Source organism: Suncus etruscus, chromosome 3 (genome assembly GCF_024139225.1).
Source record: "Suncus etruscus isolate mSunEtr1 chromosome 3, mSunEtr1.pri.cur, whole genome shotgun sequence".
NCBI lineage: Eukaryota > Metazoa > Chordata > Mammalia > Eulipotyphla > Soricidae > Suncus > Suncus etruscus.
In genome coordinates, this window is record NC_064850.1 from 141,990,354 (window position 1) to 142,014,335 (window position 23,982).

The following is a 23,982-nucleotide window of genomic DNA, read 5'->3' on the forward strand; positions in this document are numbered from 1 at the left end:
CTTTTTATATTATATATGAAAGTTATTTAGCTACAGTAAAAAGTATAAAGTTCGACACATTAAGCTTTGAGTCAAGTCAAAATGATTGTGACCATGTGACTGCCTAAGTTTTCTCAGGTAACGTGTTAGTGCTGGTTTAAGTACTTTGTACATGAGCCAGTTAGGGCTGTTCCAGGAATCCATGGAACATGGGCCTCCAAGGGAGCAACTCCACACATTTCCATTAGGTCAGCTGCAGGTGTCCCAGAGTTTTCCATAGAAAGAAGTAGGTCTCAAGAGGCTTTGGGTTTTAGTGTGAACCTACCTTCAAGTGACTTTGTAATCAACAGTTGTTCTCCTTGTTATTATATCTCTATCTCCCCCAAACCAAATACATTTTTTAATAGGACAAGTTTTTTTCTATGACAGTTTTCATGTTTTATCTGTTCTCTTACTTCATTAGATTAAGGGTTGGATAAAATGAGAGAAAAAACTTGGCCATTTTGGTGCTCATTACCACTTTTAAACAACTTCCTGATTCCTCCCTCATCAGCTTGGACCTCTTATTCTCTTTTATTTCCCACTCTTCAGGAGGAGTTTAAGTGCCAGCCCCACCACACAGCAGGTCTCTGCTTTACTTAGCAAGGTGCTACATCCCTGCATCTTACTTGCTGTGGTCTAAGAGCTTTCATTGCAGGGGGCATCCTTTTATTTGAAATGAGGTTCAGAAAATTGCCACTGTCACCTAAGCTAATGTCACCTAAGTCAACAGGTCCATTTCTAGACTTCAGCTCTCAGACTCTGAAGAGAGGACTCCTAGGGGAGGCATTTTGAATCATTTCTATGTTCAGGCTCAAAATCACCTTAACTTATATTTATGACTTGTATTTTAGGATGAGATTACATGCCCTTCTATACAATAAACTCAGATAGCCATACACCGATTCACAGTGCCAGCCACATCACAATCTTCTGTGGGGAAAGATGCAGCACCTGAGAAAAATCATTAAAGGTTTCAGTGGACCACAAACTCAATGAGTCACAAGTATAATGTGGTTGGCACAAGGCTCATTCTAATTTAGACCGTGGAGATAAAAGCATAGTTGATGGAACAAAGGGGTGTCCTGTTCCATACCAGCCCACATCTATTTTAGAGTCCTCTGTATAGTTCCAGGATTTGCACCTTAAAAGGGATCTAGACTGGCTGGCACATGTTCAAAGGAAGTTTCAAAGTAGTTTCAAAGGAAACTACTAAGTAGTAATAGTAGTAAATAAGAGGCACGTGAATATGTTGTAGTTATCTTTTCTGTTTTGGGACCACAACTCACAGTGCTTGGTAGCTGCTCATTACTCTAGAATCACTCCTGGCAGTGCCAGAAATCAACTTAGGGCTCCCATATGCAGAGCATATACCTTTTGAGCTATCGTTTCTGCTCAGAAATCTGCTCTCTTAACGCAAGTCTTACCCCATGAAGGCAGCTTTAGAGTTACCCCATGAAAGCTCCTTCCTCTCTCTATGTGGGTGGGGCCCTGTGGAGAATGTAACCTTTGTCAAGAGGATTTCTGATTAGAAGTTACATGGGACCATTGTAGTCAATCTGAGGTAGAATTGATTAGTCCAGACTTTCTGTTTTGGACTAAAGGGAAAAGAACTGATTCTGCATTTGGGATGGTAGATGTCTAAAGGAATCATATTAACTTTAATCATTTAGCATATATATCAAGCACAAATATTACTGTTTTCAAGAATATAACAACAATGTTGGTAAAATGAACTCTATCTTGATTGAATGGAACACATAGAAAGGGGAACACAAGAGAGACATGAAACGAGTTAGTTGTTTTCTGTTATTTCTCAGAGCGCTTGCTTATGTGCTTGGTAAAGTTTGTTTGTGGCTGTGCTCTTCCTGACACATTTCCTGTTGCCTGTGTCTAGGATGGGGGCACTGCTCTGCTGGCTGCCAGTCAGTATGGGCACATGCAGGTGGTGGAGACCTTGCTGAAACATGGGGCCAACATCCACGACCAACTATATGTGAGTTCATTTCCACGGATGGTAGAGGGCCTGAAGAGGTTGTATGAGGTCAAGACCTTATCTTCCACATGGCATATGGTTCCCCCAAGCACGTCCAAGAGTGAATTCTGAACACCGAGCCAGGAGTAAGTCTGAGCACTACTGGGTATGACCCAAAATCAACAAGCAATCAGATAATGTTAGAGGAATGCTTAATCATTCCTTTCTCACACATAGTATTAGTGTCTAAATTCAGGTGCCAGAATGCCAGAAATATTCAGTCCAAACATACTTTAATCTGAGACATCAGGGGGAAAAAAATCATAGATTTCAACAAAATTTACCTATGTAGGGGCTGGAACAGCAGCAGATAGGGCCTTGTACATGACCAGACCAGGTTGGTTCTCCAGCATCTCATATGGCCCCGTGGGCCATGCCAGAAGTAATACCTAGTGCAGAGCCTGGAATAAACTCTAGGCACAGCTGGTATGACCCCCCAAAAAACCAAGCAAACTTATTTTCTTTGCAGAAATCACATAATATAATGTGTCCATCTTTATTTTATTCTTTTAAATCTTTTGCACATTAGATATCTTGTATGCCTAGGCAATTAGAATTTTCAGAAATTCAGAAATTATTTAATACATACTTGGGGTGGAGAGTGTTATGGCTCATACTGGTAATGCTCAAAGCTTATACTTGTTCTGTGCTTGGGAATCCTTTCTGACGGGACTCAGGGGATCAAGTGGGATGCCATAGATCAAACCAGGTTTAGTCTTCAGGGCAAATCTCTTTACTTCTATAATACCTTCCTGGCTCCACTTATTCAAAATATAACAATTCATAATATAACAAGTTAATAGACTTTCTAGAAACCAAAATAATTTTTATACTGGAGTTCATCTGAAAAGGGCATAAAAATGAAAAATTGGGTCTTTTGAATGTGCTGGGGCATATGCAGATCAGTAAAAATTTGTGCATGCCATTGATCTTTGCAAAACACCCACTGCTATTGTGGGTCTGTTTACAGCTAATTAGCAATTAGCTTTTTTCCCAAGGCCTCTTTTAATTGACCGTCACTATAATTCTGTATGATTTATGGCAAATATCATTCCATTTTAATAGGAAAATATAAAATCTAGAGATGAAGTGACTTGACAGAGTCACCTGATGAATAGAATTTCTACCTCCAATTATCTAGAAACCACTGTCTCAGGCAGTCCTACCGCTAGACATGAGCCCTTATGCCTCAGGCACTAGGCTCTCATAGACAGTAATGAGAGTGCAGGTGTGAACTTTTCCATTTGAATATCCTTTCTTGACTTTATAGAGTTTGACAAATCACAGAACTCTTTGAAGTACATAGCAACTAGCCTTACCCTTTGCACTACAAAATCTGGAATAACTTTGAGCCTACAGTATTATCAGTTGAATATCCAAATTACTAGGTAATGGATGGTCAAGGAGTAATGCTTGACTCTGCCCAACCATTAGAACTGATTAGGGGCTTAAAAAAAATACTGGACTTGGGCAGGAGCAGTGGCGAAAGTGGGTAAGGCAGATACCTGCCTTGCCCTCGATAACCCCTGAGCGTCACTGACTGCGGCCCAAAAACCAAATAAATAAATAAATAAATAAATAAATACAGGACTAGAGATAGTACAAGGGTAAGGTGTTGCACAACACAGCTCAGCCTTACACAATGTATGGTGCCTGAGCATCACCAGGAGCAACCTCTGAGCACAAAGCCAGGAGTAGGCTTTGACATGCCCACAAACAACCTACCCCCTCCCAAAACAAAACAAAAATGACACTTTGGGTTTGATAGATAGCTCAGCTAGAAAGGAGCCAGAGGCCCAGAGTTTTATTCCCCCAAAATTCTTCCAACTGGAGTTGGCTGGACCAAGTGGATAAATCTAAGAAACATAGGTATAAAGATCTTAGCTATGTTTTGGCTTCATATGGAGAGAAGTATACCTGAGATTACATATTAGTCTATGTCTTTATAGGTGAAACAGAAAAAGCCCAAATTTTTGAGACATTTTTAATTAAATTTTTTCTTGAGGCAATGTTGGCTTACAAGTCTATGTTTAGGAGTATGGTTTCTGAGTTGTGATTTCTTTTTTTGGGGGGGGGGTTTGGGGGGGTTTTGGGTCACACCTGGCAGTGCTCAGGGGTTATGCCTGGCTCCAGGCTCAGAAATTGCTCCTGGCAGGCACGGGGGACCATATGGGACGCGGGATTCGAACCGATGACCTCCTGCATGAAAGGCAAACACCTTACCTCCATTCTATCTCTCCGGCCCCCTGAGTTGTGATTTCAACAACCTTACTGTTAACAACCAGATGTCTGGATTCCTTGTGGAGTAGACTATGCCCTGATAGGAACACTTTTTCCTAAGGCCTGTCTGGGTAGCACATAGAAAATTAGTTTAGAGACTATGCTCTCTTCCTTTATTTCTGTTACAAAGTGTCTCAAGAAATGCCATGCACTAGGACTTCTATTTTACATTATTACATTACAAAATTACATTATTTTTCATTAAAAAAAAAGAGTTGAGATGTGGGAGATCCTGCTTAGTGATCCTAAAAACTTCCTAAAACAGAAATTTCTAATGCACAGTAAAGTAAATCCAATGCTTGAGCATCCATTTTAGAAAATCCCTGAGTTATCAGAAACTAAAACCTGGTAGACTTTCTGTGGCAATGTAGGAAGGAGTAACTAAAAGAACACATTGTCCCGATCTCAAACATCTGCTGAAAAAGCTGTATAGACTGATTAACGTTTTAATAATTGCTCTCTGGGGAGTACGACGAGCCCACACCAAATGGAAATCCAGCCTCCTCTGCCTGGTTGGACATGCAGGAACTCTACTTTGTATGTTAGGGTTAGTGTTTCTTGGTGATTAGGGTTTCTGGTGACAAGGGAGGTAATTAGCTGGGTTAGCTAAGTGTTTTCCACTATGATGTGCTCTGTGTTTTCCACTGGGAGCTAAAAGTAATGAAGCTCATGTTCTGTGAGTGCTCTCTGTGTGAAATGAGGGACTCCAACTCTTCACCAGCCAACAAGTTACCAATGATTTGTAGTTACCAATGATGTGTCTTCAAGAAAAATGAGAGACCCAGTAGACATTGCCTGATAAAAATAAGAAAAACAGGGACTAAAGCAATAGTACAGTGAGTAAGGCATTTGCTTTGTGTGCAGCTGACCTAGTTTTAATCCCTGGCATCCCATTAGTCTCCCAAGACTATCAGGAATGATCCCTGAGTACAAAACAAGTAGTATCCCCGAGCACCAACCCTTACCTAAGCAGTAACCCCTACACACCCTTCTCAAGAAAAAGAAAATAGATAATACTTGCCTTGGGCTTTTCTGTATAATTGCTTAGTTATATTTACATGTTTTTTTTTTGGTTTCTTTGGGGTTGGCAGAAGGAAATGGTGAGATAATATTACTCAGGCATTTATTCTGAAAACATCTTAGATCTTAAAACTTGAAAAAATTACTTTCTGAGAGATGTGGTTAAGGAGGCAAGAAAAAGAAAGAATGAAAGTAGATCTAATAAGTGGATAATTTTCCTCCCCTTTATAAGGATTCACAAATTAGATTTAGTTGCATTTGTTCTTTTTCATTAGTACTTATTCCTTTAACACTTAATTTTTTACTTAATAAAGGATTAAAATGGAAAAATTCTATTAAACATATATTTTTAATTCAATTGAAAGTGGGAGGGTTCAGATTATGCAACAGAAGCAGAAGGCAGCTAATGAGAAAAAAAATTGATGTGGACAGAAGAGAAAGGATGACTAGTTATATAGAAAAACTGGAGATCCTTCCAGCCAGCTGAATCCTAAATTCTGTGATGAAGATTTTGCAGCATGAACAGCCTGACTCAATCTGGTGCTTTAGAGCCATTCTTCAATGAGTAAAATATGGGCCGTTCTTGAGGTTGGGGGATAGAAAGTTATGTTAAATGCCCATGTATTTTTGGGTTTTTTGTTTGTTTGTATTTTTGGGCTACATCCAGCAGTAGTCAAGGCTTTCTCCTGGCTTTGCACTCAGAAATCACTCCTGGCAGGCTTGAAGGATGAGATGGGATACCAGGAATCAAATCCAGGTTGGCTGTATGCAAGGAAAACACCCTCTCTGCTGTGCTAGTTCTCTGTTCCTAGCCCACATATTTTTAGATTAAAAAAAGACATTAGATTAATGTCTTTGTGGAGGAGGGATGTATGGTTTGACCTACACAAGTGGTGTCCGGGACTGCTTCTGGCAATGCAGGGGTGGACTTCCTGGTTAATTAGAAGGTCTCCTTTCTTTTAGGCTCAGAGGCCTATTGCTTAAAAACCTGAATGCTTAAAAGCCTGAATTGTCATGGTTGAACTCTTGCTAACATAGATTTAAAGCAGTTTTCCAACACCACATGCCAAGTGAGCATCTTAACCCCTATACTTACTCTCAGGCCCAATCTACTATCTTTGACATCAAATATGAAATATCATTTTTAAGACTTCCAATTTATTCTCTCTCAGGATGGAGCAACTGCACTCTTTCTGGCCGCCCAAGGGGGTTACTTGGATGTTATTCGATTATTGTTGTCTTCAGGAGCTAAAGTCAATCAGCCAAGGCAGGTAATGCCCACATTTGGAGAACATGGGCGGTGGGGGTGTCCTATAGTAGCCTCTACAAAGAAGCTAAACAGCCAGCTGAGTGTTCTTTAAGCCCTGCAATGAAACGTTAATCAGTGACCAGGCTTTCTTTTATTCTTGGGGGGTAGTGGGACTCACCAGAAAGCCCTTGAAATTCAACTGACATCACCTTTCACTGCTTTTAAAAGTACATGGCGATTGAAGTCAAGTACATACTCTGCCACCTCCTGTTCAAATAGATTCTGGCTGCACTGCACCAGTAGGAGTGAGTGAGTTGGAGCCTAGGTAAATAGTGGAGTGTCAGGTTACCAGCCCTGTCTGTCCCTCCAGCCACAGGCTGCCAGATCTCTTTGCTCACTCTTCTTCCTACAAGCCAAAAAGGAGCCACTGGGATTGGGATCATTTGTAGGTCTTGCACCTTCATCTCTCACTTGTACAACAAGATCATCATTCACCAACAGCAAGAGAATCTGTCCACTGATATTTAACGGTCAGAGCTTTAGGCTAATACAGGCAACATTTACAGGTGTGGCAAGAAGCATTTTAATTCATTAGAATTTCCTTCTCTTTCTGTTTACATGCTAATTTGTTTTAAAAAAGACCTTTCAAATTAAGATAGTATAATGGGCCGGAGAGATAGCATGGAGGTAGGGCATTTGCCTTGCGAATCCCAGCATCCCATATGGTCTCCCAAGCTTGCCAGGAGTGATTTCTGAGCATAGAGCCAGAAATAACCCCCCTGAGCACTGCCGGGTGTAACCCAAAAACCAAAAAAAAAAAAAAAGATAGTATAATCGTTGGGGTTGGAGCTGCCTTGTGGGTGTCTGACCCTAATTCAGATGGGCTCACTTCTGAGCACAGTCAGAAATAGTCCCTGAGTACAGCCAGGTGTACCCAAAATAAAAAAAAAAAATTATTGCAAAGGTAGTTTTCTTTTTCTTTTTCTTTTTTTATTTTTTTTTTTTTCTTTTTAATTTTTTTTTTTTTTTTTTTTTTTTTTTTTGGTTTTTGGGCCACATCTGGCGGTGCTCAGGGGTTACTCCTGGCTGTCTGCTCAGAAATAGCTCCTGGCAGGCACGGGGAACCATATGAGACACCGGGATTCGAATCAACCACCTTAGGTCCTGAATCGGCTGCTTGCAAGGCAAACACCACTGTGCTATCTCTCCGGGCCGGCAAAGGTAGTTTTCTTAAGTCAGACTTATTTTTTTAAGTAAATGACACTTCTCACTGTGTCACACTCTGCCCTGTGAGTGCTTTTATGTTTACAAGGTGCAGAATTCTAGGAATATCAGAGTTGAAAAAAGTGTTATATTTGCGGGGGCACATTTGACAGTGTTTGTGGCCTGCTCCTAGCATCAGATTCACTCTATAATGTGCTCAGGGAGCCATGCAGTGTCAGATATGGCCTGGATTGACACCTGAATTGACAAACACATATGCAAAGCAGAAACTCCAGCAACATGCTGGAGTTGTCTCCCCAGCCAAAGGAATGGGAAAATACTTACTCTAAAAACACCATTGAGGGTGCTGGAGTGATATAGTACAGCAGGTAGAGCTCTTGTCTTGCACAAAACTGAATCTAGTTTGATCTCTGGCATCCCATATGGCCCTCAAGCATCACCAGAAGTAATTCCTGAGTGTATATCCAGGAGTAACTCCTGAGCACCACCGGGTATGGCCCAAAAGCCAAACAGTACAAAATAAAAATTAAAGTCTAGTTGCTTAAGGAACCTAAGTAAAGAAAGAATTTAGACAAAATGCCCTGGAGGTTAAGAATCCTGAGTTTTAGGCACAGCTCTGCCATCTAGCTGTACTTCTCCCTGATGACTTATTTTTCCAAAATAGTTGTGGGCACTGAGACAAATCTAGAAAAATAGGGCTTATTGTACCCATACCTAAGGTACTATCTGCCTGGAAAATAAGTTGACATAAGAAATATATTATATTTCCATTGTGGTTTGGAGTCAGAGAGATGATTTAAGGGCTATAATATAGACCCAGCATGTTTGAGGCTTGAATGTGATTCCCAAAACTGTTTGTCTCACAACCACTCCTGGGGGTGGCCTCATTATTTTAAGAAATAGGGAGACCAGAGATATAGTACAAGGGTTAAGCCACTTGCTTTCTATGCATCCAAGCCCAAGTGTATCCCCTGAGCACAAACTCAGGAATAAGCACTGAGAATGCCAGGTGTGACCCAAAAATAAAGCAAATAAATAAAATAAAACTTGCAAGAAAGGAGGAAGGAAGGAAGGGAGGGAGGGAGGAAGGGAGAGAGGAAGGAAAGGGAAGGAAGGAAGGAGGGAGGGAGGAAGGAAGAAGGAAGTAAGGAAGGGAGGGAGAGTGGAAGGAAAGAAGGAAGGAAGGAAGGACGGAAGGAAGGAAGGAAGGAAGGAAGGAAGGAAGGAAGGAAGGAAGGAAGGAAGGAAGGAAGGAAGGAAGGAAGGAAGGAAGGAAGGAAGGAGGGAGGGAGAAAAGATAGGAAGAAATGAAGAAAAGAAGGAGGGAGGGAGGGAGGAAGGAAGGAAGGAAGGAAGGAAGGAAGGAAGGAAGGAAGGAAGGAAGGAAGGAAGGAAGGAAGGAAGGAAGGAAGGAACAAAGGAAGGAAGGAACGAAGGAACGAACGAAGGAAGGAACGAAGGAAGGAACGAAGGAAGGAAGGAGGGAGAAAAGATAGGAAGAAATGAAGAAAAGAAGGAGGGAGGGAGGGAGGGAGGAAGGAAGGAAGGAAGGAAGGAAGGAAGGAAGGAAGGAAGGAAGGAAGGAAGGAAGGAAGGAAGGAAGGAAGGAAGGAAGGAAGGAAGGGAGGGAGGGAGGGAGGAAGGGAGGGAGGAAGGGAGGGAAGGAAAGAGGGAGACAAACAAATGAACAGACTAAAGAAGGAAATCAGTCAAATGACATAGGGTCTCATTTGGTGATGATGGAGCCAGGTCTTGCAGTGTAGATCAGTGTTACCATGGTAGCCGCAGCACTGCACAGTGTTTTCTCATTCTTTGGGAGTGAGAAGAATCTGGTCAAAGTGGGCAACCTTGTCTGGGGATGGGAGGGCTCAGCCTCAGGCCAGGAGCAAGTGACACTCCCTCCCAAAGACTATCTACTGTGACTGTTTGGACTGGGAAGAGGCCAGCTCAGAAGAATTTGTTGCTTGGGAAGAAAATGTGTTATAAACTAAGAATTCCTTTGGGGGCAAAAGGGCACCCATGCAATTTTCTCTTTTTTTTTCTTGTCTTGTGTTTTCATTGGCCATACCTGGCTCTGTTCTAGATGATCTCTCTCGGCAGTGCTGAGAGACCAAGTGGCCCCAGGAATGAAACCTAGATTACTCATGTGCAAAGCTTGCTGCTGAGCCCTCTCTCCCAGCCCTGATTTTTTTAATTATATTATTATTAATTATTATTATTATATTTAACCTTACTATACCCTCAAGCCACAATTATTTTTCTCCCTGATAAATAAAAGGTTATCTAGCCTGGTCAAACTACTTCACATTCTGTGTTCTCCAAGTAAACAAGACACATGGCAAACATGGCAGCTGTCATCAGTCTCTGCTGCCTTAGACACTTAGTCACAAGCATGAGGAGACTGTAAAAACCTGCTGGAAAGTTTCCATTAAAATGGAAATAGTCCAAGATTTAAGCCTCCTATTATGCATATACCAGACCCTACCTTTATCCCTGGGAACCACATGTCACCTGAGCACTGCCAGGAGGACTGAGGAATCTCTGAGCAGTACCACATCCCAAGACCTTCACATTGAACTGCTGACTGGTAAAGAATTGGACCAGTCAGTCCAATAGTCCTGGACATATGAACACCACTTGGTCCACTCCCACCTGCCTCCCAGAAAAAGATAGCCAGGACCTGGTAAAATATTACTCAGGTAGAATATTCGAAAACAAAAAAATGTGGTTCCTAAGGTATTCTTGGGGGGCAGGCCAGCTAGACATGACAGTGCAATGTTTGGGCCCAAGGGTGCTGGTGTGAGTAGCCACCTACTGGCTGGTTTGGGGGTGGGGAGGAGGTACCACTCAAGGACTACCCACAGAGGTGCTAGACTGCAGTGGATTTCAAGCTCAGGTTTCTTTGTATGCAAGGTTTACTATACCTTTGACTGCAGAGAAATCTCCCCAACCCCTGGAAACCAATGCTTCCTTCTGCAGTCTCAGCAGACACTCTTAAGTCACTGAGTTTGACACCCTGATTCAATCCCATAAGTTTCTCTGAGCATTACCAGAGTAGTCCCTGAGAACAGAGCCAAGAATAGGTCCTGAATATTACCTGATCTGACTCAAAATGGAAAATAAATTTTTCTTAGTTATTCTATATAAAAGAGGACAAAAATATGAGCTCATTTAATTCAATAGTCAATCTCAAAACTCATTTTTAAAATTTCTCCTATGTACTCATTAAGTACAGAGTGATTTTCATATCTTTTTTTTTTTTTTTTTTTTTTTTTAGCTTTTGGGCCATACCCGGCAGCGCTCAGGGTTTACTCCTGGCTCTATGCTCAGAAATCACTCCTGGCAGGCTCAGGGGACCATATGGGATGCCACGATTCGAACCACCGTCCTTCTACATGCAAGGCAAATAAATGTCTTACTTCCATGCTATCTCTCCGACTCCTCATATCTTTCTATCTTATCTTAATTTTTCGACCACACCCTGTGGTGCTTGGAAGCTACTCCTGGATGTGGATTTCTCCTGACAGTACTTGGGGGACCATGTGCAATGCCAGGGATCAAAACATGAAAGATGACAATTTAGCCCTTATGCTATCTCTGCAGCCCCTTTATTTGTTTTTCCATCCACAAAGTGCATGACTTATATTTTCTACCATGCTAAGGTTAAAACAGTGGTTTTAGAGAGTAGTTATCTAAAGTTTTCCAAAGTTCTCCAAACTTGAAGCTTCCTCTCTTCTAGTTTCCTTAGTGGTCTCATCCATAGCTTCTCTGAAGCTTGACAAAAAAAAACTGTTTCATAAAAAAACTTAATAAAAAAAAAAAAAAAACTGCTTCATGCCTGCTGTTATGGTAGCCTGGCTTCAGTTTGGTCTGCAGAGAGTAACAGTTTTCCCAGGGTGCAGACTTGGAGTGGTGCATCCAGTGGTGAGCAGTGGGAGAAAGGAGAGGCATAGGATGGTTGCAGTTTCTTGTTACCTACCATGAGGGGAACTACCAGTCCATATTCCTGTTAGAACTATGCTTTTCCTTTGCATTTTATGTGAGGCACTGTGCTTGAAATTCTGTTAATGACAGGGTTTATGCATACAGCATACCAACACCACTTTCTCCATCAGTTTTCCCTCTCACCCACTCTTACCCCTATCCTGGATGCCTAGTAAAGCTTCAACCAAGTCTCATGCTGCTGCCTTTGGCCATTTATCTCCTTACTGCCTTTTCTTGCCTGCCCTCTGCTGGAGATAATGACAAGAAACAGTCAGTCCTGAGGGGGCTCAGGAGTGGCTGGTGAGAAACTGGAGCCAGACTCCCTATCCTGCCCCACCCCTGGTCTCCTCTGCATATGCTGCCAACCGCAGGTGGCTTTCCCACCAGTGTGCCTCCTCAAGTTGAAACAACTGTAACACTCACTCACCCTTTCTCTTCCATGGTGCATTATCCTCCTCCTTTTTTTAAGACTGCTCAGATGACCACCCCTAACTGACCCCTAACCCAACAGGATAAAAGATCTCCTTTCCCCATTGGTGTTTTGCATTTCGGGGGGGGGGTCACACCCGGCAGTGCTCAGGGGTCACTCCTGGCTCTACACTCAGAAATTGCTCCTGGCAAGCTTGGGGGACCATATGGGATGCCGGGATTAGAACCACCGTCCTTCTGCATGTTAGGCAAACAAACGCCTTACCTCCGTGCTATCTCTCCAGCCCCAGTGTTTTGCATTTTCTCTGTGCAATATGCACACCGAAATGTCTGTCTCTTCTCCCCTAGACCAAGTTGCTTTGAGGTCAACCTTGTCATATTATCAGCATTCTGTTTGAGATGCACTAAAGAAATACTTTAGAAGACACTTAATAATTAACTAAAGAAATGACTAAATCCTAAAAGGGAAGACTAAAATTAAATTTAAAAAAAGTTAAAAAAAATAGAACCGGGGGCCAGAGAGATAGCATGGAGGTAAGGCGTTTGCCTTGCATGCAGAAGGACGGTGGTTCAAATCCCGGCATCCCATATGTTCCCCCGAGCCTGCCAGGAGCGATTTCTGAGCGTAGAGCCAGAAGAAACCCCTGAGCACTGCCAGGTGTGACCCCAAAACAAAAACAAACAAAAATAGAACCAACATTTACATTATTTTATTCATTTCATTCTAGTCTCCCCAGATAGAATTTTTGTTTGAGGGTCACATCCAGTGGTATTTAGAGACTACAGCTGAGGATATTTGCTACTGATGTTGCTTGGGCCACTCATGGTGGTGGGGATCAACCCTAAGCTTCCTGCATGCAAAGCATCCAGTTTATAAGTTTAATAATCTATTCCGTCAGCTAACAATTAGTAAGTACCTTCAAAGCCTGCCTAGAAAAGAATCTGCACTTAATAAACAGAGCAGCCGTGCTGATGGACGATGTTCTTTCCAGTGTGCCCTCAGCAGGATGAAGAAAAGTTGCTATAGTAATACCAATACATGGGCACCTTGCCTCTGACAGACAGGCAGGGAGAGAGCCCAGTGTTCAGGAAAATGCCCATGAGCTTAATCAGGAGATGATTAATCAGGAGATTATTGCCCTTAATCAGGAGATAAGCCAGGCCTAGTCAGAACCTGTTTATTCTTTTTTTTTTTTTTTTTTTTTTTGGTTTTTCGGCCACACCCGTTGATGCTCAGGGTTACTCCTGGCTAAGCGCTCAGAAGTTGCCCCTGGCTTGGGGGGACCATATGGGACTCCGGAGGATCCAACCGTGGTCGCGATCTTTCCTTGGCTAGCGCTTGCAAGGCAGACACCTTACCTCTAGCGCCACCTCGCCGGCCCTGTAAGAACCTGTTTATTCTTAGTCTTCCCTCCAAGGCATACTCCTGACTGGCTCTTCACTCAGGGATCTGTCCTAAACACATAGTACTAGGGATCAAACTTGGGTTGGCCATGTCCAAGGCAGGCACTCTACTCACTACTACTATCTCTCTGACTCATTCTTGACCCCATTTTTATAAAGATGGTTGCCTGTTTTTCTAGTATTCTGAAGATTCATTTTCTAAAATGCTCTGAATACCTTTTGTGTGCCAAGAAAAAAGAACAGTAACAGTACCTAGTTTAGAAATATCAAATGAATATGAAAGGCTTTGGAAATTAAAAGTGCAAGTACTCTTGCTGTACTCTTGGTATTGGTAATGACACATCGTGGCAATTAAAACATTCTCAGAGTTGAGAACATTCCTCAGAGGCTCTTGTAAAAATGTAAAGTTAAGCAAAATGACCTCAGCCTTCCTCTTTCCTGTTTCCCCAAGTTTCTTCCAAAACATGAGGTGGTCACATTTTCACAGGCCCTGATATTCTTCACCCATCACATGCTCAGACCACTTGATTGTTGTAGGGACAGCCATGGGCAGGGTCCCTGATTAGAGGATGCTGGCAAGGAAGTAAGAGTTGTTTTGTTAGAAAGTGGCAGCAGCAGCAGGTGAAACTTTACCCTCCAGAATGAAATCTCTTGCTCTTCAACCCCACTCCCCAATGAGTCATCAGTCTTATCTGACACAAACGTTCCTGTGGCTCTTATTACCTGGATCCCTGCAGAGATATGGCTTAATCTGTCCTGGATTCTTCCACTTCTCCTTCCTCATATTCATCTCTCCAAAGTGTCTTACATTTCTGGAGACCAAATGGCACCCTGGCACTGGCTTAGGGGAGGGGTATTCATGACTAGTCTTTGTTCCCAGGAGTCTGCACTGATATTCTGAGAGATGTAGCTGTCCCCAATACAGTTCCCTGCCACAAAGCCATAACTATCTGTGGCTTTACAGTCCCACTCGAAACTTGGCCACTGTTCACCCAATACTGCCAGTGTCTCAGTTATGTCGGGGGTGGGGGGGATGTGTTGGAACCATTGGCCCAGATTATTCCCATGCATCTTTTTGGACCCTGACTGATCTTGCTCAGGGACTACTCTTATTTCGGTATTTTGGGGTCATTTCCGGCAGTACTCTGGAGACCATGCAGCATCAGGATGAAAAAGGCCTATGTGCATCCACCCTTTGAGCTATCTTCTTATTCACCCCCCAATCTCTTCTCCTGTCCTAGTCCAGAGTAAAGCTTCTTTAAGGGTCTTGTAGTTCTCCCAGGAATTACTCCAGCCATGAGAAAAAAATTCTTTCCCCTCAGAATGCAATACCTTGGATTTTGTAATTATCTTTCACTTTTATTCTCAGTATTAGTAATCCTAGTGTTTTATTCTGTAGGTTACCCTAGGCTTCAAAGTGCAGAGGTTTTTATTTTCCTTGTCATCCAAAGGAAGGTGATAGTGACTTGAAGCTTCTCCTGTTTCTGGAAATTCTAGGCAGTCATTTTTCTTGGGGCTGACAGGACCTCAGTTACCATGTGAAATCTGAAGTGTCAGATTAGCTGAAGTGTTATATAACTGTCCCAGGCACCTTCTGAAACTTAGTCTAGAGGTATTTGCATGCCTAGATGGTGCCTGGGACAGGAGAAGCTTTAAGAGTCAACAGGAGATACCAAATTTCTTACAATGATGTTCTTTTTTCACAGTTTTTTATAAAAATTTCTTTATAAAAATTTAAGCACCATAGTTATATATATATATATATATGTTCATAATTGGGTTTCAGCCATAAAATGCACACTACCCTTCACCAGTGCAACTTTCCCACCACCATTGTTCCCCATTTTCTTCCTCCCCAATCTCTTTCCTGTCTTCAAAACAGACATTGTATTTCTCTGTATATCATTGTCATGGAAGTTGCTAGTGTAGTTATTTCTCTAACTGCACTTATCACTCTTTGAAATAAGCTTTTTTTTATCATGAGTTGCTCCTTCTATCCTCATCTCTATTGTCTCTGGTATTATATATTGTATTTAGTGTCACATGAGTGACACTATTCTGTGTTTATCTCTCTCCCTCTGACTTATTTCACTCAGCATAATGGTCTGCATATCCATCCATGTATAAGCAAATTTCGTGACTTCATTTTTTTCTAACAGCTGCATAGTATTCCATTTATAGATGTACTACAGTTTCTTTAGCCACTCATCTGTTGTCAATCTGGGTTGTTTCCAGATTCTAGCTATTGTAAATAGTGCTACTATGAACATAGGCATGCAGATGGCATTATTGTATTGTGTTTTTGTGGTCCTAGGGTATATCCCTATAAGTGGTATTGCTGGATTATTTGGGAGCTCAATGTTCACTACCACCCTCAACATTGCAGTCCTCCATTTCGGGGTGGGATTTACCCTTGGGGAATTTCATGGGTTTTTGACTTGGGGTTCAAGCATGTGCTATTGTGCAGGACGGGACAGCGCCACTGTGGATCGCATCGCAGATGGGCCACAGCGAGGTGGTGAGGGTGATGCTGCTACGTGGAGCTGAGCGCGATGCCACCCGGAACGTGAGTGTACAAAAGTCAGGATATGGCAGGGGCTATGCAGGCATAGTGAGAGAGTGTCATGTCTTGGGTCCCCCAACTTGCCTGGGCTCCCCACTCATCCCATCCTCGACGCTTGCAGCAAGAGAACTAGTGTCTGATGCAATGGGAACTTAGCACATGCACTCAGTTACTATAGAGGAAAAAAGAGATGAATTCTTCCATATCTTCCTCTATCAGAGCTAACCTCTAATGAACCGAGGAAGCCTAGGGGTTGGGGATAGCAGCTAGGCCTGCCCAGCCCTGGGATGTAACCCCAACTTCTTCTTGCCAGCTTGAATTGTGCTTTCTGTTGGATTAAGAACAGAAGGTGGAAGGGTTACTGTGATTTGGAAGTGATGTCCCCTAATTAACTTCCACTTAGCTTCTGCCTTTATACCCTCATTCTGCTTTAGTGACCCCACAATAGACCCTGTGCCCTGCCAGAACTAAGGGCAGCTTGGGATGATGTGCTGGATTTGTTGACTTGTTTTTGTGTCTATGCCATGCTGAGAGTGGAAGCCAGGGCCTTATCACTCTTATCACTGGTCCCTGGCTTTACTTATGTTGCTCCTACTATTACTCTGATCTTACTGTTAGTTTTGGACTTGGAAGCCCTGTTCAAGTTTGAGCCAGAAGCAGGAATGAGTGCAGTACTCCTGTCCTTGACTCTACCCCTCTAACATTCATTCTTTTCAACCCACAAAGGAAAAATCTCCTCAGTTCACTTTCTTCCTGATTGAAGCTAAGTCTATAAAGCAAAGGGTATTCCTTTACCTTGAGAGAAGTCAGAACTATATACTCCAGGGCTGGTGAGGTGGCGCTAGAGGTAAGGTGTCAGCGCTAGCCAAGGAAGGACCGAGGTTCAATCCCCCGGCGTCCCACATGGTTCCCCCGAAGCCAGGGGCAATTTTCGAGCACTTAGCCAGGAGTAACCCTTGAGTGTCAAACGGTTGTGGCCCAAAAAGAACAAAAACAAATAAAAAGAGAACTATATACTCCAAAAACATCAATTGAAATGTTAAAGCAGGAGCAAAAGAAATTTGGGAAAAAAAATCTCCTCAAGCCAAAGAAAAAAGTTCCAAAGAAGCTGAAATTCAGAATGTGAGGCTGTCTTTGCTGAGTTCACTGTCTCTGCCCTGTCCCTGCTCCTCCAGCCACAAACAGATAGAGATCAAGGCAAGCTTATATGTAAGAGAAGGCAAAGAAAAAGTATGTTCATATTTTTAAAACAGGAAATACAAGTCAACAACTTCTGCTTAATTGTGAACTGCAAAGAATTGTTCTTTGGTTCACCTTTGTCCCAAAGTTATGCTCTAGAAATTTCCTTTGTCACTTACCCAGTGCTCTCAGATACTAGAATATAAGAACATATAACAAGTCATGTGTTGTCTTATTGTTTATGAAGAATTGTTTGATATTTTTAAACTGCTTTGACATTAAAAACATTGCAAGTCTGTGCTTGAGTTTTCACATTTTGCCTGTTTCTGAGAAACATATTCTTAGTTTTCAATTAAAAACTAAAGCAAACATAAAAAATTTTTGATGTTAGTGATTGTCTTTTCTTCTTTCTCTGTTAAGGATGGTACAACAGCATTACTGAAAGCAGCCAACAAAGGGTATAATGATGTTATAGAAGAATTGTTGAAATTCTCACCGACCCTCGGTATTTTGAAGGTAAGACCAGAAGAGAATAGAGATGTTAGAAATTAAGGAATCTGGGCTGGAGAGATAGCGTGGAGGTGGGGCATTTGCATGCAGAAGGACGGTGGTTCGAATCCCGGCATCCCATATGGTCCTCCGAGCCTGCCAGGAGCCATTTCTGAGTGTAAAGCCAGGAGTAACCTCTGAATGCTGCTGGGTGTGATCCCCTTCCCAAAAAAAAGAAGTTAAGGAATCTATACTGCCACAGAATCTGTGGACACTGAGAGAGATAGGCAAGTGGTTATAAAATGCGAACCAGGGTCCAGAGCAGTAGTAACGGGCAGGGTGCTTACCTTACATGTAGCTGACTCGAGTTTGATTCCTGGCATACCATATGGGACCCTGGGAACTTGTCAGGAGTAATTCTTGAGTATAGAGCCAATAGTAATCCCTGAACAACACTGGATGTGGCTCAAAAAGAAAAAGTGTGCACTAGGAGAGACAGTATAGGGGGTAAAGCACTTGCCCTGCATATGGCAGATTCAGGTTTGGATCCTAAGTACTCACCTGTGGTTCTCTGAGTCCAGTCAGGAGTGATCAGTGAGCAATTTCTCCAGGTATAAAAAACAAAAACAAGAAAAAAAAGATAGCCAGAGTCTGTTTACTAACAGTTTAATATTCTAGTTCTCCAGAAAGTTTATTAGACAGTGGTCATCAAATCAATACATTGAAAGTCCGTGTATTGATATATCTTTGGAGAATTTGTGAAAGACACATGTAACAACAACAACAACAACAAAAACTTGAGACACTCATCTTGCTCCTTTGTTATATGTAACAAAGAGCAGATGTGTTACCTTAGTGAAATAAAAATCTTCAAGCATCTGAACGCCTCAGGGAAAAGATCATTCTGAAGAGCCAGTCTGGCAGAAAACAATCCCAAACTTTATATTTTGAGATCCTCAAAAACCCTTGAGGCCTTTCTTGTGACTCACAACTTGATGTGAAGGGCCTGAGGGTTCTTTGCTCAGTCCTCCCAGTGCTCAGGACCTGTGGATTTGGGAAGAGGTTACACTCAGCCATCCTGGAGGAGGTAAAGATCCTGCAGGTTTCAAACTCAGGGCCAAGCACATGTCAGGCTTTGTGCTACAACTTTGGGTCTTCTCAGCACCCACACCCCCACTTCCACTCCTGTTAATGTTTTCATCATTTCAGATTAAAATGACTCAAGAGTATACACCAGGACTTGACCATCTTTTTCCATAAAGGATGAAGTGGTAACCATTTTAGACTGCTGGCCATGAACCCTCTGTTGTCTGTGCTGAACTCTGCCTTTGAAACACAAAAAACAAGATACACTGTGGCTGTGTTCCAGTAAATATTTTATGGACATACATTTTCTGAACTTTGCATTTTCATGTCACAGAGTCATCTTTTTAATGTTGTAAATTTCGGCTTTCTAGAACACAGGAAAGCAGGTGCCAGGCTAGAGCTGGCCTGAAGGTTAGAGTTTGTGGCCTCCTGGCAAATAAAGGCTCTAATCTGTAATGAGATGTTCTCTGGGAGTTGGGTTGAGGTTTGGTTATCCCACAGTTCCCGAAAGGAAAAGGGATATCCCGTACCCCCTATCCAGGGAGGATAGGAGAAGCTGGTTCGTTAACAATTCTCTGCGATAAGTCATCCACATAGATATGGAGGATATAGCATGCAAGAAAACTCACACTGCAAGGTGTTCGTTCACCCACAAGACAGTTGCTCCAATACACGGAACCACAAGCCTAGATGACAGCCCCAGCTAAGCTCTCCTGCCTTCCATTTATTGAAATCCAATGGTGCTCAGGGCTTACTTCTAATTCTGCATACAGGAACCATTCCTGGCATTGCTCAGGGTACCTAGTATTACAAGATACCTAGCATTAAACACAAATTTGGTTCATGCAAGGTTAATGTCCTAAATATAGCTTATTTTTACAAAATCAAAAGTAATTTTGTTTTGTTTTGTTTTTGAGCCACACCCAGTGATGCTCAGGGGTTACTCCTGGCTATGTGCTCAGAAGTCGCTCCTGGCTTGGGGGACCATATGGGATGCCGGGGAATCGAACCGCGGTCCATCCAAGCTAGCACAGGCAAGGTGGGCACCTTACCTCTAGCGCCACCGCCCGGCCCCAAAAGTGATTATTTTTATTGTAAATTAATTTTAGAGGAAGTTTATGCTTAGGTTCTTAACAGGCTTATGTGTAGTTTCTGGAACAGTGTCATTGAATGCCCACTATTGTTACATTAAGTCTGATTTATCTCCTCCTCTTCCCTACAGAAGACAGCATACTCTCCACACATAACCTTTGTTCAGTACATATTAACTATACATTTCATTCACTGGCAGCACCAATACTCTAGAATCCTCTGTGTTTAGGAATGTTTTGGCTCAGGTCTTGCAGTGTTTCCTCACCCCCACCTGCTCTGACCTTTGTTCTTACCTGACTTTGTTCTGACCCTCTTATTTACCTGTTGCCAAAGGCCCCATGTTTTCTGATGAAACTTCTGTAGACTTCCTAGAAGTGGCTCATCCTGAGTACAGAGTACTGTTGACCTCACTGGGAAAAGGCAGTTTTAACCCTGCAACCCGTCATTTGGCTTGACTTGCCAAAGAACAGTGGCCTAAAGGCAGTGTTGGTTGCTGTGGGGACTTCGACAAAGGAACTCAAGGACGTGTCAGGCTCATGTGTCAGGACATGTCAGTCTCACTTCTTAGGTTGGTCTATGGGGAAAGATCAGCCAAGTATGCTGGCAGGAAGCCCCATTTTCTTTGTTTTTTTTGTTTGCTTTGTTTTGTTTTGAGCTACGCCCGGTGATGCTCAGGGGTTACTCCTGGCTATATGCTCAGAAGTTGCTCTTGGCTTTGGGGATCATCTGGGAAGCTGGGGTAGAACCCAGGTTGGTCCTGGGTCAGCCATGTGCAAGGTAAACAATTTACCACTGTGCTATCGCTTCAGCTCCTGGGAGCCCCCTTTTTCTTAGTGACACACACTGTCCTTCTCTCCTAGAATGGGACATCGGCACTCCACGCCGCAGTGCTCAGTGGGAACATTAAAACAGTTGCTCTTCTCCTGGAAGCTGGGGCAGACCCAGCCCTGAAAAACAAGGTACAGTTTCACTCATCACTATGCAGAGAGATGAGATCGGGGCTCCTTTTATGGATACAACATCTCTCTGGCTCTGGGCATTGTCTTTCCATACCTGGATAGTGAGGCTCTTCATCAGTTAGGAATGAGCACTACATTCAGATCCTGGAATTCTGTTGAAAACATTGTGTCAGGACAGGGAGTACTTCACTGGTCAGGAACCTCTATTCTAATCTCAGAACCACAGAAAACACTGACCACTGCCAACGGGCAACCCTTGAGGCCCCCAGCATTAACCTAAGAAGAAACTTATTGCTTGGCCCAAGCACTGAACTATCCTGCCAGGAGGCTGAGTGTTACAGGGAATAACACGTCAGCATTTCTTGGGTGCTCCCAGCTCCAACCAAAACCAAGACTACTGTTATCAGAGGTCTTATCAGAGGTTTTTCAACTGACAGTAGTGCATTTCCCAGGCATAGCAGACACAGGATAGTTGTTGGGGAGCAAGGTTTTAAGTGTTCTAATGTGAATAAAGTGTCCTATAAGTAATCAAGATGGGGTCTTTCCTGACCTCCTCCTGATATGAGATGCTTATAATTAACATGTGCTCTCCTTGGTGCTTAACGAGAAATTGTTGCTTCAACAACAGCATTAATAGGATTCATCCCACCTGTATTTTTACAAAGCCAGCCTGTGATGTTTTAGTTCAGAATTCTTTATTTGAAGTCAGAGACATAGTGTAGCAGGTAGGGCACTTGCTTGCAGAAGGCAAGCCAGATTTGATCCCTGGCACTCCATATGGTCCCCTGAGTCCTGTCAGGAGTAATGCCTCAGTACTACCAGGTGTTTTAGGTATCAAAAAAAAAAATCTCCATTTGCAACAAGGGCAGAATTAGAGGTAGAACAATGTTTATAATAATAGTCAAAATGATTGTCATTGTATTTCTCCTGTTCAATATCTGCATAAATGGACAGATTTGGAAATTAGAGATAGGAGAATAGTGGAGAATGGCCTTGAGAAAACATAAGCACTCTGTTTTGCATGAGGGAGAGGGAAAAGAATGTCATAATAGGGAGAAGTATGAGAAGACATTTTTATTTTACACATATATATCATTTGAATTCTTTGTTTGATTGATTCCCGAATATGTCCCCAACACTATTGGGAGCAATATTCTCCTTCTTTACTAAGCCAGGAATAGTCTCTAAGCACTACTGTTTGTGCCCCCCCCCACCAAAAAAAATGTTCTTTGAATAGGAAAGGAAAAGAAGGGGACATTCACGAAGCTGGTCACATGGGAAGGTGTGTCTCAGCAAGCTCAGTAACAGGTGTGTGCTTGGACCCTTTTCCTTCCTGACTTAGAGAATCCTCCAGCTGCTCACAAGCCTGTCCCCAATGATCAGTAACTGAGACAGAACATGGTTTATACACATACATAGTTAGTAGCTGCACAGCCCAAATTTTTGAGTGTTGTAAACTAATGGTAAATCAAAATAATTTTTGAAAGTTTCAGAAGATTCTGACAACAGAAAATTTTAAGACCCATATCTCATAACAACTATTGAATGAATTAGGCATATGCACATCAAATAAAGGTAAAAGAATGTCTCTTAGTCACACTAGAAAAGGAAGACTAGGACCTGGATGAAGGAAAGTGGTGACCCCCAAAGCTAGTCTTACCACAAATCTCTTATGATGTGGATGTACCTGCCCTGGGATCGGAGCAGTGGTGCAAGCAGTAGAGCGTTTGTCTTGCACGCACTAACCTAGAATGGACTCCGTTTTGATCCCCCATCGTCCCATATGGTCCCCCAAGCCAGGAATGATTTCTGAGCGCATAGCCAGGAGTAACCCCTGCATGTCACCTAGTATGGCCCAAACACCAAAAAACCAAAACAAAAAAGTACCTATACTGAATTTCAAGTGCATATGAAATAGATGATGGCCTGATACTATCAATGTAAATTATCAAAGATAATGTCAATATTTATTGAACACCTATAAGTATGGTAGGCATTATGCTGGAAATTAGCATAGACATTGGTCCATAAAACATGACAGTACAACAAGTCTGGTTGGATAAGAAAATAGTTGACAGATAAAAGCAGGTGGTCATTATAGATCTAAGAATCTCTTATTGCCTTAGTTATAAAAGATGTAGTTCAGGGGCCAAAGCAATAAATAGTACAGTAAGTAAGGCATTGAACCTTGCATGTGGCCATCCTGGGTTTAATTCCCATATTAATGAGCCCGCCAGGATTAATCCATGAGCACCCCTAGGTATGGCTCAAAACCCCCAAATAAATTTAAAAAGACAGTCTAATGAAGGTGATAGAAGGGGCTATGCATTGGAAGAAAAATAAAATTGATTTAGGGGCTCGTCTCTGTACCCACTGATGATACTTTGACTCAGGAAATCTCTAATGTTTCTCTCTTTTTCTTCCAGGCCAATGAGCTTCCAGCAGAATTAACCAAAAATGAACGCATATTGGGTCTCCTCCGAAGTAAAGAGGGTCCCAGGAAGATCTAATTGGATGTCTCACACTGGCCTGAAACCCCACCCAATTCCTGGATTCTATGGAAATGCATTTTAAACTGCATTAATACAGGCTCAGTCAAACTCTAAGATAAAGTTAAACACTCTTTTTTTTTGGGGGGGGGGTCACACCCAGCAGTGCTCAGGACTTACTCCTGACTCTGCTCTCAGAAGTCACTCCTGGCAGGCTCTGGGAACATTTTGGGATGCTGGGATTCAAACTGGAGTCAGTCTTGTGTTGGCTGTGTGCAAGGCAAATGCTTTACTGCTGTGCTATCGCTCCAGCCTCTAAGCACTCTTAAGGGTTTTCAGTACCAAGCAGGGTGACAAATAGTTTTGTTCCTTTTAGAAAAATGGAAACTTCCAGGAAACCAAAGTAATAGAACGGTAGGCATGGTGCTTGCCTTTGCAGGTAGCTAACCTGGTTTCATACTCAGCACCCCATATAGTTCCCT

The 23,982-nt window shown here is 42.5% G+C and overlaps 1 protein-coding gene across 1 annotated transcript in view; it reads left to right on the top strand.

Moving 5' to 3' along the window:
- The window catches only part of ANKRD29 (ankyrin repeat domain 29), a 47,987-nt gene extending 24,364 nt beyond the window's left edge, over nt 1–23,623 (top strand). Inside the window, exons 5-10 of the mRNA XM_049770123.1 lie at nt 1,916–2,014; nt 6,526–6,624; nt 16,111–16,209; nt 17,806–17,901; nt 20,913–21,011; nt 23,438–23,623. Coding sequence (XP_049626080.1) covers nt 1,916–2,014; nt 6,526–6,624; nt 16,111–16,209; nt 17,806–17,901; nt 20,913–21,011; nt 23,438–23,521 — 576 coding nt within the window. The 3' untranslated portion in view covers nt 23,522–23,623. The remainder of the gene's footprint in view (nt 1–1,915; nt 2,015–6,525; nt 6,625–16,110; nt 16,210–17,805; nt 17,902–20,912; nt 21,012–23,437) is intronic.
- Nucleotides 23,624–23,982: the final 359 nt, after the last annotated feature.